This window comes from Pichia kudriavzevii, chromosome 1 (genome assembly GCF_003054445.1).
Source record: "Pichia kudriavzevii chromosome 1, complete sequence".
Taxonomy (NCBI): domain Eukaryota; kingdom Fungi; phylum Ascomycota; class Pichiomycetes; order Pichiales; family Pichiaceae; genus Pichia; species Pichia kudriavzevii.
Window position 1 is genome coordinate 504,312 of NC_042506.1, and position 12,117 is coordinate 516,428.

At 38.9% G+C, this 12,117-nt stretch overlaps 7 protein-coding genes across 7 annotated transcripts; 3 read left to right on the forward strand and 4 right to left on the reverse strand.

The window, feature by feature from the left end:
* Positions 1-26: 26 nt before the first annotated feature.
* C5L36_0A02310 (uncharacterized protein) lies at positions 27-1,733 on the reverse strand (the record flags this gene model as incomplete). The annotated part of the gene is made up of 1 exon (XM_029463244.1): positions 27-1,733. One exon carries the CDS (start codon positions 1,731-1,733, stop codon positions 27-29), a length of 1,707 nt encoding a protein of 568 aa, XP_029319104.1.
* Positions 1,734-2,114: 381 nt separating this feature from the next.
* Positions 2,115-2,939, forward strand: C5L36_0A02320 (uncharacterized protein; the record flags this gene model as incomplete). Its single annotated transcript, XM_029463245.1, has 1 exon — positions 2,115-2,939. One exon carries the CDS (start codon positions 2,115-2,117, stop codon positions 2,937-2,939), a length of 825 nt encoding a protein of 274 aa, XP_029319105.1.
* A 438-nt stretch (positions 2,940-3,377) lies between these two features.
* C5L36_0A02330 (uncharacterized protein) lies at positions 3,378-4,118 on the forward strand (the record flags this gene model as incomplete). Its single annotated transcript, XM_029463246.1, has 1 exon — positions 3,378-4,118. The coding sequence occupies one exon, from the start codon at positions 3,378-3,380 to the stop codon at positions 4,116-4,118; it is 741 nt and encodes a 246-aa protein (XP_029319106.1).
* Positions 4,119-5,332: 1,214 nt separating this feature from the next.
* On the forward strand, positions 5,333-6,073 carry C5L36_0A02340 (uncharacterized protein; the record flags this gene model as incomplete). Its single annotated transcript, XM_029463247.1, has 1 exon — positions 5,333-6,073. The coding sequence occupies one exon, from the start codon at positions 5,333-5,335 to the stop codon at positions 6,071-6,073; it is 741 nt and encodes a 246-aa protein (XP_029319107.1).
* A 200-nt stretch (positions 6,074-6,273) lies between these two features.
* On the reverse strand, positions 6,274-8,508 carry C5L36_0A02350 (uncharacterized protein; the record flags this gene model as incomplete). Its single annotated transcript, XM_029463248.1, has 1 exon — positions 6,274-8,508. One exon carries the CDS (start codon positions 8,506-8,508, stop codon positions 6,274-6,276), a length of 2,235 nt encoding a protein of 744 aa, XP_029319108.1.
* A 372-nt stretch (positions 8,509-8,880) lies between these two features.
* Positions 8,881-10,545, reverse strand: C5L36_0A02360 (uncharacterized protein; the record flags this gene model as incomplete). Its single annotated transcript, XM_029463249.1, has 1 exon — positions 8,881-10,545. One exon carries the CDS (start codon positions 10,543-10,545, stop codon positions 8,881-8,883), a length of 1,665 nt encoding a protein of 554 aa, XP_029319109.1.
* A 622-nt stretch (positions 10,546-11,167) lies between these two features.
* Positions 11,168-11,755, reverse strand: C5L36_0A02370 (uncharacterized protein; the record flags this gene model as incomplete). Its single annotated transcript, XM_029463250.1, has 1 exon — positions 11,168-11,755. One exon carries the CDS (start codon positions 11,753-11,755, stop codon positions 11,168-11,170), a length of 588 nt encoding a protein of 195 aa, XP_029319110.1.
* Between the last annotated feature and the right edge of the window lie 362 nt (positions 11,756-12,117).

Consider the following 12,117-nt stretch of genomic DNA (forward strand, 5'->3'; position numbering starts at 1 on the left):
GCTGGAATGAGACAAAAAAAATTGTCTTAAAAAACTAGATACATAGTACACATTAGACTAGGGCCAAAAATAATACCAAACCAAAAAATAGCATTGTTGAAAACGTTCATATTTCTGAGGTACTTTGTATTTGTTATTTGAATGAGACATAATTGACTCATCTGTAAAAGGAGTAAGTAGAATCTCACTTTTTTGAAAATGACATACATTGCTAGCTCATGAATAATCGAACTCAAAAAGAACGTCATAAAAGTCGCAACTGTTTTATTTACCTTAAATGCAGATATCGACGAGTGGTAAACATGACGCAGTAAGAACTTATGGACGGGGACGTTCCAATCTCTTGCGTACTCATTCCAATTAACCGAATTCCACCAATAGCCATAGAACTCTCTGTCCGCAAACCTTGTTATTTCAGCAAGTGCATTAAGAATCAATTCCCAAATTAGATAGAAAGTCAAGAGATAAACCGAGAGAAAGGATGGAATGATTCTAATGAGGATGAGCGGGTATACTTTAATTCGGTACCATATAGAGGTTGTCTTTTGCAATCTCAAACATTCAATTACAATGGGGTACAAATTATGCTGTGAAATAACCATCATTAGAAATATAACCCCAAAAATTCCCAAGATTTTGTTAAATAAATATTTGGCCCTGATCCTATCGTTTCTTGGATATTCGCTTTGATAGACTAAGACGGGGAACATGGAATATATGAAAAAGTTTTTGAAAGATATATTATTTGGGAAGCTCTGTGATTTGATTTCATCTTGACAAAACTTGATTGACTTTTCCAATGACGACACAATGTTTTCTTCCAAAATGTCCTTCTTCTTCATAAATAACGTTGAAAATTCATATTCGTTTTTGATTTCCCATAAATAGCCGTTGAAAAACGCATAGGAGTGGACCTTCATCAACATCACCACACTATGTAGCATGAGAAAAATTTGTGCAATCCAGGGTAGCTGCAGTTTATCTGCGTAGAAAAAGGGACAGACAAGCAATAGTACTTCGTATATTGCCTGCAAGGTGAACCCCGTTGGTTTCCACCTAATGAGTTGACTTTTAATGCACAACTGAACAAAGACAGAGAAGTACATCGACAGATACATGGTCAAATCAAACAATGCAACTTTCCATAGATCCTTTAGCATTAAATGTACAATTTCTGAATTCTTGAAAGTTCCCTGGCTTGTATGGTAGCTTAAAATGACATTTAAGCCGAAAAAGAAGACACAGAGCCAAATAGCCACAAAGAAACCGAAAAACTTTGCCCCAAAGTAAATCTCCTGATCAAATATGGTGTATCTTGGCAAAAAAATCAAGTCTCCAAAATTTGATCTCATTTGTCCATCCTTTTTGTATCTTACTTTACTTGTTTTCACATGCTTGTACACCAACCTCCCTCTTTTATCGTGCGTTTCAACGAGACCTTTAGGAGTAACAACATGTTTGTCCTTGCCAACATCCTCAACTTCCTCTAGCTCTCTTGGTGGCTCAACCACCTCCTTCTCCGAACTCTCCGACTCCGTGTTGGATACATTCAGCTCTGACGACTCATACTCGTTATCCATAATGATCGACTTGCGTCTGTTTGCAGAACCATCGTCATTGTTATTTTGTAGTATGTTGAACCGCTTGAACCCACTGGTTGCCTTATTGAGGGTGTTTTCCGACAACTTCGTCTTCAATGCAGGTGATCCTAGCGTGTCCTTCATCTTCACCATAAGATGTATATTACCGTAGACCTACTACCTGTATTTGCTCAGCCAATGTCAAACTATGAAAAAAAAAATGACACCCCACTCCATTCCTTGTTTGATTTGCCTATCTCCTTCCTCTTCCCTTTATGTCCTCTCCTTCTATTCTTCGGAACTCCCTCGAGCGAATCTGGGCTCCGAATTTTAGCGCTCGAATTTCCCCTTTGTGGCGGAACGAACATGAATTTTGCAGTTCCCCTTTAATCATTTGCTGATCTTTTCCAAATCTTTTTTTTTTTTACATTTTTTTTTTTTCAAATTGATTTGGTTGATAATATTCTCTAGTTCATCGTTTTTCCTCCCCCCTTCCCCTCCCCCCTCCATTTAACACCAAGTGTCTACAGAATAATGTCCAGACCCGAACAGATTGCACCGCCAGAAATATTCTATAATGACATTGAGTCCAAAAAATACACGTCTTCATCTCGTGTGCAGCATATCCAAGCGAAGATGACGTTGCGTGCTCTTGATCTACTCAATCTGGAAGAGGGAAAGACACACTATCTTTTAGACGTGGGCTGTGGGTCTGGGTTGTCTGGGGAAATTTTGACCGAGGAAGGACACATGTGGATTGGAATGGACATTTCTGCAGACATGTTGGCCACCGCCATCGACAGAGACGTGGAGGGAGATCTGTTTCTTGCTGATATGGGGTGCGGTGTTCCATTTCGTCCCGGTACGTTTGATGCAGCAATATCGATTTCTGCTATTCAGTGGTTGTGTAATGCAGATACCAATACCAACGAACCCAAGTTTCGATTGGCTAGGTTTTTCAACACCCTTTACTCTGCCTTGTGTAAAGGAGGTAAGTTTGTCGGTCAGTTCTATCCTGCAAATGAAGACCAGATAATACAGATTACCAGTGCTGCAAAAGTGGCAGGGTTTCAATGTGGTGTTGTTGTAGACGAGCCGGAATCGAAGAAAAATAGAAAACATTACCTTGTTCTACAGGCAGGTACTTCGGTAAGGCCGCTCAATGTCGATGGAATGGACGTTGAAAACATGAATGCCAAACACGCCAAGGAAAGCAGTAAGCTTTCCAAGAAGAAACTCAAGGCTAACGAAACCAAGAAGGAGTACATCATGAGGAAGAAAATACTTATGGAGAAGAGAGGTAAGGATGTCCGCAAAGATTCCAAATTCACCGGACGTTCCAGAAAACCTCGTTTCTAACCACAGTTACTATTTACTATGTATAAGAATGTGTTGATTGATCTGGATACGGTACTGCAAGGAAAAGCAAAAAAAGTCGTTCATATTAGTTGAGCTTGAAATTATCCTTTTTCTTTTCATTCGTAAAACCGCTGCTAGTAAATTCTGATTAAACATGAAACTCTTCTGACACCGTAAACTTGTGTAACTACAGTTAGGTGGACATTTGACAACAAATCGTTGCTGAGATTTTGCTTCTCCTCTGACAATCTGGATGGAGAAAAACTTCACCTTCTTATATGCGACATGAAATTTACCCGGCGCTGTTTTTTTTTTCTTCCCTTCAATTTTCAACTTCGACATGTCTCTTCTCAGCATGAACACCAAATTGTTCTTAGGGGTAAGTGCAAGTCATAAGCCAGAGCCAAGCCACTGGAATAGATCTCGATAACGAGGAAAATGTTTTCTAGAACTTCTTCTCATGTTTTGCAAGCTGCTAAGGCAGAGCTCAACAAAACCGGTGTGCGATACACAGCTCAATCTAAGAAGAATAGAATTGAAGTTCAATTACTAAAAGATTTCCCTGGTGTTGGTGTTAGGGGTCAGGTAGTTTCAGTTAAACCTTCTGCAATGACCAATAGGCTGTACCCAAATAATGGTGCTGTTTACTTGAACTACAAAGGTGCAGAACCTGTGATTCCAGTTGTCTCCAAACAGGCGGCGCTGACAGCGGCAGCAGCATTGAAGAGTGCTCAAAAGCAAAAGGAAAAACAGAACAAGGTTAAGTTGAACCCAATTCTTAAGAATGAAATTGAGCAATCAAAGAAAAAGGGTGAAACACTTTTATCCCTTGATGACTTATTGGCATTCGACGTCAATGATCTTACCAAGGATCAACTCGAATTAGTGTTTGCAAAGCTTCCGAAGAAAATTGTTTTTGTTAAAAAGTCTACAGATAAGGTTCTACAATCTCCATTAGAAAAAACTTTCATTATCAACCAAATTGAGTCAACACTTAGTAGATACCTTAAAGAAAAAGATATAGTCTCTAAGTTTTTCAATTCCAGTGCAACCACTTTCACCATTAAAGGCGATTCTGATGAAGAGTTAGCGTCAATTTCAAAGTTGGGCGCTTACTATGTGAATGTTGAACACCAAGAACAGTCCCAGCTTATATCTGTTATTGTTAACGAGAAATGATTTTGGTTTCTTTTTTTTTGTGCAATACAACCTAAACTCCATGTATATATATGTATATTCATCAGCATATCCATAGCTAAAGCTTAAACTTGAATAAAAAGAGTCCTAGAGACATGTAAGTTGAGACCACAATACACATAAAAGGTGTATAGCGTTTCCTTGCTAATTGGGAAACTCCCCTCGTCAGAAAACTAATCACTACCTGCGAAGGCAGAATTATTTTTTTTGCTCCCCTTTCGTTTATTTTTGTTTGATCTTTCTACTATCTCTTCCATGTCACCTAGTGTAGTCATTCACATTTAGTTACAATAGCGTATTGCAATGGATGTCATTGAAATGTGTTACATATCAACTGTGGAGGCATTTTCTCATATGGGGAGAATTGCTCTTTTGCCTCACTCGTATTTGGTCACGACATATCAGATAATAAGGTATTTTGTTATGAACTTGCTCTCGTATTTCAGATTAACGGCAGTTTATTATCATAATATTTTGCATGTAATGAGTGAATCAACGCATGACAAGGAAAAATTTCAGTTTAATTATGCGCAGCGTCGTTTAAAGAATAAACATCGACTCACAAACAGATATTCTGTAGCTGAAAACGTACTGTATATGTTCGACCCACCAGAAAACTTTGGCCAATATTTCCAAAAGATATGGCGGAGAACAGATTACTATTATGCTAAGTACATCATTCATTTCCCTGATAAAGTCATTAACAGCGGTAGCCAGTCTTATATATATGACCCTCAAAAGAAAAAATAACGGCTTCTGAAAAAATAAACACTGTTCAAAGAGATATTGAACTGGCTTATACTGAAGAGGAACAAGAACAAATTGATTTCATACTCAAACCCTATTTGATTGAAGAATCTTTGAGAAAACAAAGGCGCTCTATAGCTTCCAACACCACTTCAAATACATGTCCCGTTCTCTCTAATCTGTTTGTGAACCCCTCAATAGAGCATGAGGAAGGAGAAACAACTGCGGAGAAAGACAATAAGGTTGAATCAACCCAGAAAATTGATGTTACTCATAAAAGTAGAACTCCCAAAAGCATATTTTACAAAATTAAAATTAAAAGAAGAGCTGCAAGGCAAGATTCATTAAAGGAGAACCCCACATATGCTAGGTATGATTTGGTTGCCCAAACAATCAAAAATGTTATCCCACAACCAAACTATTTACCAGATGGTACAATTGGCCCAAACATGATCCGCTTCACCTGGCATTGTTGTGCCCATTATGATCCTGCGAGTGGAACTGGTGGCTCAAGTGGAGGACCCATGGGATTTGCTCAAGAATTCAATGACATTGGCAATACAGGTCTCATAACAACAAAATCGTATCTTGATAAAATTCAACATCAGTTTCCATGGATAACTTTTGCTGATGTATACACATTTCCAGAATGCGTAGCCTTTGAAGAACTAGGTGGTCCAAAAATTGAGTGGAAACCTGGGAGAACAGATTGTCCAGGTCCAAATAAAGTTCCCGTCATGGGTCGGCTACCGGTGGCATCCAACGACTCGGACCTTATTAAAGAAGTATTTTACCATAGACTAGGATTCAACGCACGGGAAACAGTTGCCCTTATAGGTGGTTGCCACGGCTTGGGTGGTTGTCATGCAAGGTACAGTGGTTTCAATGGAACTTGGACTAGAAAACTCTTTACCTGGGATAATGGTTATTTTAAAGCACTATTGGAAGAAAATTGGTGTTTAGGCGTTGTTCCAGAAATAGGAATCGAGCAATACTACAATGAAGATAAATCATTAACGATGTTAAACACTGATATCGAGTTTTTAAAATGTCCTGAGTTCAAAAGGTGGGTTGAAATTTATGCCAATAATGAAGCATTTTTTAATGAGCAACTTGCTACTGCTTTTGCTAAATTACTTGAATTGGGAGTCATCAGAGATAAAGATGGAGTCCAAAGAATAAAAATCTGATACTTTGCCATAAAAGAAAAAAAGATTCGTAAAAAAATAGCTAGATAATTCCATTATTTCTTGTGTAGATTGATTCTAGTGCTGACATTATGAACATAGAACACATTGGCAGTCCATCTGTATTAAAATGCAATCCTTGAATTCAGATACACATCAGTTTATAAAGTTCCTTAAAAAAAAATTAAAAAAACCAAATAGCTCTAACTATCATTATTCAATTCACCGTCGTACCGTAGACTATTATCATTCATTGATGCGCTCGGTAGATTATTGGTATCAAGCAAGCCAGACTGGGCTGCTGATTTAGCCACATAGTTTTCACCATTTCCATCGTCATCAAGGGTGGCCGGACCCCCAAGGAAATCCAGCATCATATGCATACCACCACCACCTGCATATTGTTCAACATCTGCTGGCAAAACAGAACTAACACCTTCGAGAAACCAAACCTTATCCTTCATCTGTTCAGTAAAATTACGCAACAGTCTATAATAGCATCTCATTATTCTCATAGCAGATAAATCACAGTTTATCAACAGTCCCAAAAATCTTTTGTCTAACAATGCTGGGAATGCAAAGATACGCAATATAAAATCTGATTTGTCTCTTTCGCTGTACAGCTTTGCCATATATGCCAGTGTGGGGAAATAAGGAGATGTTAGAGAAACTGGGAACATATCTGAAATTTCTTCATCAAAACATCGAATCGTAGAAAACTTCGACTTTGGAGGTTTTTTATAGTCATTTGATGACCTCGCTAAATCAGATAACGAATGTCCTTTGTTGCTCCTTAGCTTTGTCGATTGTGAATCCCCACAAGTGACACTGCTCGATCTTGAGTTCTCGTTACTGTCAGAAGTGTTGGCAAGCTCACCACTTATAAGGTCATATCCTATATCACCCAAATCACCTAAATCTACCGAAATGAACTTATAGAATCTGGACTTTTCACTTAATGGCCAGACAGCAGTTAAAATAGTAGCAGCACCTTTAACATGGAATATCCATGCCGATGGTGGCAATGCCTTTATTGAACTTGAAGTAGGTAGCGACGCATTCGCCAACGAGTCCATGATTAAAATTAAAGCAGACGCAACCAATGCGTCAGTATTTTCAGGAGACATTTCCAGCACAGCCTCCCTTAATAGCCGTAAAGCTTCAGCACGATGACATGTAACACATTGATCGAGTCCTCTCTCATTTCTGGATAAATGCGTGGCCGAAAATGCCAGAACAGAATGCATAAGGAATGGATATTTAAAAGCAAGCAGAGGAATATCATCAGACCAGATTTTAGAATCTGATATACCCGCATCAGTGATTGTGTGCCACACTTTTGTTGTATAATGATACATTAATCTTAAATCCAACATGTTCAAACTGCTTGACTGCTGTGAAATTGTAGTTTGCCCATTGGTTATTGGCGGAAGAGACGAAGTTATGGTGTCCGGAGATATTGAGGGCCCCCCTACCTCGGGACTACCATTATTCATTGTCCTCTGTTGATATTGCGCCGCTAGCTCTTGAGGTGTAGGTATTTTGTTTGATCCTACAGGGAAATTGGACTTCTTGTTTGCCAAATCACCAATGATCTCAGAAATCAAATTATTTGGAACACCTGCAATGCTATTAATACTGGGACTTTGAAGAGGCGGTAGGGTGTTTGTACTAAAAGCCTCATTCTGCTGTTGGGTCTCATGCTTTATGCTCTGCGTATCGTGCTGATGTTGCTGTCGACTGATATTCGATTTGGGCAAACTATCAAGAAGAACCGAATCCTGTAGAGAATTATTTTCGGAAGAGGCTCTCATTTGCATTGGCAAACTCTGGTACAATTGCTGCTGCTTATCTGGAGGTAGCTGTTGGAACTGTTGGAATAGTTTCACCTGCATTTCTGGAGGAAAACTGTTGAGAAACTGAAGTCCTATTTGTGCAGTGGCTACTGGCACTGAAACTGGTGATAGCGGGCATTGCTGCAATAGTTGAGTCATTGGAGACATTGAAAGCAAGTTTGACAAACTTTCACTTACACCTAGAGGTATAGGTGGAGGCAGGTCTCTGGGCGTTTCTGGAGCTTGTCCTTGCTGTTGTAGCAGCGAGTCAAGAGCTATTTGGGTAGCCATAGGGGTTTTGTTAGATTCTGTTTTGTGTAGAGAAGCAGCACCGGGATGCTTCAGAGTGCTTTCAGTGTTATTCTCTTTATGGCCGCTAGTTACTTCGGCGTTTAAATAGACACATTCAATACCCATCCTTTCACATCTTGCGCATATAGGTTTGGTCTCGTCACATTTAACCCTTCTTCTCTTGCATGTTGTACAGCCATTTCTACTTTTCTTATGGAACTTTCTTTTTCCGGTAGCCTTCTTGTCACTTTTGGTGATCCTCAGGTGGTCGTTTGTGTTGTTTTTCGTGTCGTATATATAGGCAGATGGCATGATTAAATTTTTCGTCTCCTTTTCCACTTAATTCAGTCAGAGGAAATCTCCCAGATTTTATAAGTGACTGACGCGTGTATATATAATGTCAGATGGGGTAGGCTATAGGTGAATGGTGGTCGAGAATAAGCCTCTCAACCTTTCTCTAAAGTGTAAGGAGCCTAGATATCACCAACAAAAGGTTAATGAAGAATGATTCGTTCCGCTCGTATACACAAGCCTTCCGCCAAACGAGCGGAACGAGAAGGGCGAGTGTTTTCCAAATTTCGTCAGATTCGATCAATTTGCTAAATCTGTCTTTTAATGCTGGCGTGAAATGTTCCTTAAGTGATTATATAAAAGTACATCTGCATACGCTAACTACGAGAACAACTAATGAGCATGTGGGTCATCTTTAGGAGGTTCTGGATCGACAGTAATCATGGTGTCAATTCTCAAGATAGCAATACATGCTTCAAGAGCAGATTTGAGAGACTTTATTTTGGAAACCGTAGGCTCGAGAACACCGCTGGCTATTTCATTAACAACCTTACCCTTGATAAGGTCTAGTCCATAGTTTTTATAGTTTTTCCTCTTTACATCAGCATCTGATACTTGTTGCGATGCCGCGTGGTATGATCTTAGTTTTGCTATGAGATCGGATGCATCCTTTGCCGCATTAACAGCAAGTGTTTTCGGAATGACCAACAATGCAGCTGCGAATTCTGCAATAGCAAGTTGCTCTCTAGATCCAACAGTAGTAGCAAAATTTTCCAAAAATATGTTCAATGCACATTCAACAGCTCCACCTCCTGGAACTACAGTTCCACTTTCTAAGGTTCTTTTGACAACACATAGAGAATCATGAATGGATCTCTCCATTTCATCCAAGGTATAATCGTTTGGACCTCTGAGTATTATCGAAGCAGCAGAATGCTTCTTTGGTCTTCTTATGAGTATACATTCATCATCTGAGTATCTCTCCTGTGCAACTTCATCAGCAAAACCTAGATAACTAGATTCAAATGTTTCTTCACCTTCCATATTTGATAGGTTACTAATAAGAGTGCCACCTGTAGCTCTTGCGATTCTCTTCAAATCTTCCTTTTTACAACGTCTGACTGCCATCACTTTATTCTCGACAAACTCTTTCAAACATAAATCATCTATACCCTTGGTAGTCAAAACAACATTTGCACCGGATGCAATGATCATTCTGATTCTCTCCAAGACAATTCCATACTCTCTTTTTCTAATTTCTTCCAATTGCTCAGGATCATCAATATTAATTTGGACACCCATTGCCATCCTTGTCTTTTGTAAGTTGATATCTAAGCAAGCTATTTTCGCATTTTTCACTGACTTTAACATAGCTTGGGATGCAACAGTACAGTTCAACGCATAGCCATCAACCATAACCGATTCCTTAGAAGATTTACCGTGTGCTTTCAATATATTGACAGCCTTTACGGGATATTTTGCCTCCCCTGCACTATTCGTGGTTTTCACAGACAGCATTGTGTCCACTACCATTTTAGAAAAAAAATCGCTATCTGAACCTATGATCTTAGAAGACATTGAAGTTTTGGCAATATTGATCAAAGTTTCCTTGCCTAGTGTTTCAACAGGTTGACTCAATACTTCGTTGATGTATCTAATAGCCTCCTTCAGTGCTAACCTATAACCACTGATAATTGTGGTTGGATGTAACTTATTCTTAACCAAATCATTAGCTCTTTTTAGTAACTCGGAGGCAATTATAACAACAGATGTCGTGCCATCGCCAACTTCTCTATCTTGCTGATGCGCCAATTCGACTAAAATTTTCCCAGCAGGATGCTGAACATCCAAGAGAGATAAAATGGTGGCACCATCATTGGTGACCGTAACATCACCAATGTCATCAACCAACATCTTATCTAAACCAACAGGTCCTAATGATGATTTCACAACATTTGCAACAGCTTGAGTAGCTAAAACATTTTGGTTACGGATGTCGTCACCACTTAACTTTTCCCCTCCTAAGAAAAGCGTTTCCGAACGTGCGTTTGAGAACATCTTTGATTGTATCCAGGTATGTCTTAGAAAGTTGGCTTAAAACTGATATGTTGAACAAGGCAGATGCCGTCGCTTTGAGTCGTAGGCAACATGAATCTGAAATTTACAATACATTCAAATTCCGATCACAGGAAAATCGAAAAAAAAAAAAAAAATTTACGCGCCTAGTTTTCTTTGATCTGTAGAAAGGACGGTTACCCGGCCTTACATGTACTTTTAATTAGTGGTTTATTTATGTTTAGTAGTGGAACCAAGTTTAAGAAAGTGCAAGAGATATAGTAATTTTAAAATGAAAAAAAAAAGGTAGAAGAGAAGCTATGGAAAAGATGAAGTGATTTTCAGCTAATTGAAGGAAAAGTAAAAGTAAAAGTAGTAGTAGCAGCAGCAGTAGTAATGATAATAATAATGGCAAGAACATTAATAGAAAGCTTGAAGCATTTGTGAAGTTGAAGAGAAAAACAAGTCAAACAATCCGTATGCTCAGATGGCCAACTATAGTCCTCTTAAATTTGACAGCAGTATTTATGACGGCTGCTCCCTGAAAGATGAAGCAATGGAGAAATAAAGACTTAAATTTACTGAAAATATATCATTTCTATCACCTGAATAATATTATCCTCGTTTACAAAATAGTACACTTTTTCGATTTCTTTATGACAGGTGGTTCAAGGGCTGCAACAATTGCGTCGTCGAATAAACTCTTTAAACCAACCTGTGTTAAAGCTGAACATTCATCATATTTGACTGCTTTTAGTTCTCTTGCCAACCTTTCACCTTGTTGAGCAGTTATTGGCTTCTGATGTTGCCTTGCTAGATTAGAAAGGGCAGTTGGATCACTTCTCAAATCAATCTGGGTACCAACTATTATACATGGAACATGTGGTGCATGATGTGAAATCTCTGGGAACCATTTTTCCTTGACGTTATCAAATGATGAGGGAACCACAACAGAGAAACAAATCAAAAATATATCTGTTTGTGGATACGATAATGGTCTTAGTCTATCATAATCTTCTTGACCTGCAGTATCAAATAGACCAAATGTGTATGGCTCGTCACCAATCATAACGGTGACCGCGTAGTTGTCAAACACCGTTGGAACGTAATCTTCTGGAAATTGGTTGCTAGTATAGGAAATCAATAGACAGGTTTTACCAACTGCACCATCCCCAACGACGACACACTTGATGGTGTTATTAAAAGTACCCATGGTTTTGTATTGAAAAGTTGTCTAATAGCTGATATGTGGCAGAGAAAGTAAAATTTACAAGTGTATTGTGGTGTAGTGGAATATGTAGCTTATTTATTCGGTTATTTAAGTGGTGTTATACTATAATTCTCGCTCCTGTGGTTGAAAAACGGTCAAACTAAACTGCAGCTTCCGTAAATATTCTTCCCTTTCTGCTTGTATTTGAAATGAACGCCACGCAAATGGGACAGAGGATTGCACACCGGATGAAACGAAGGTAGAATATTGGTTGTCTCTGGATGCAATCCAAGATGGAGGTCAATCCCTTTCTTCTCACTATCTGCTTTCGTTTCTCCCGTGGCGCGAACAGATGAAACAGCCTA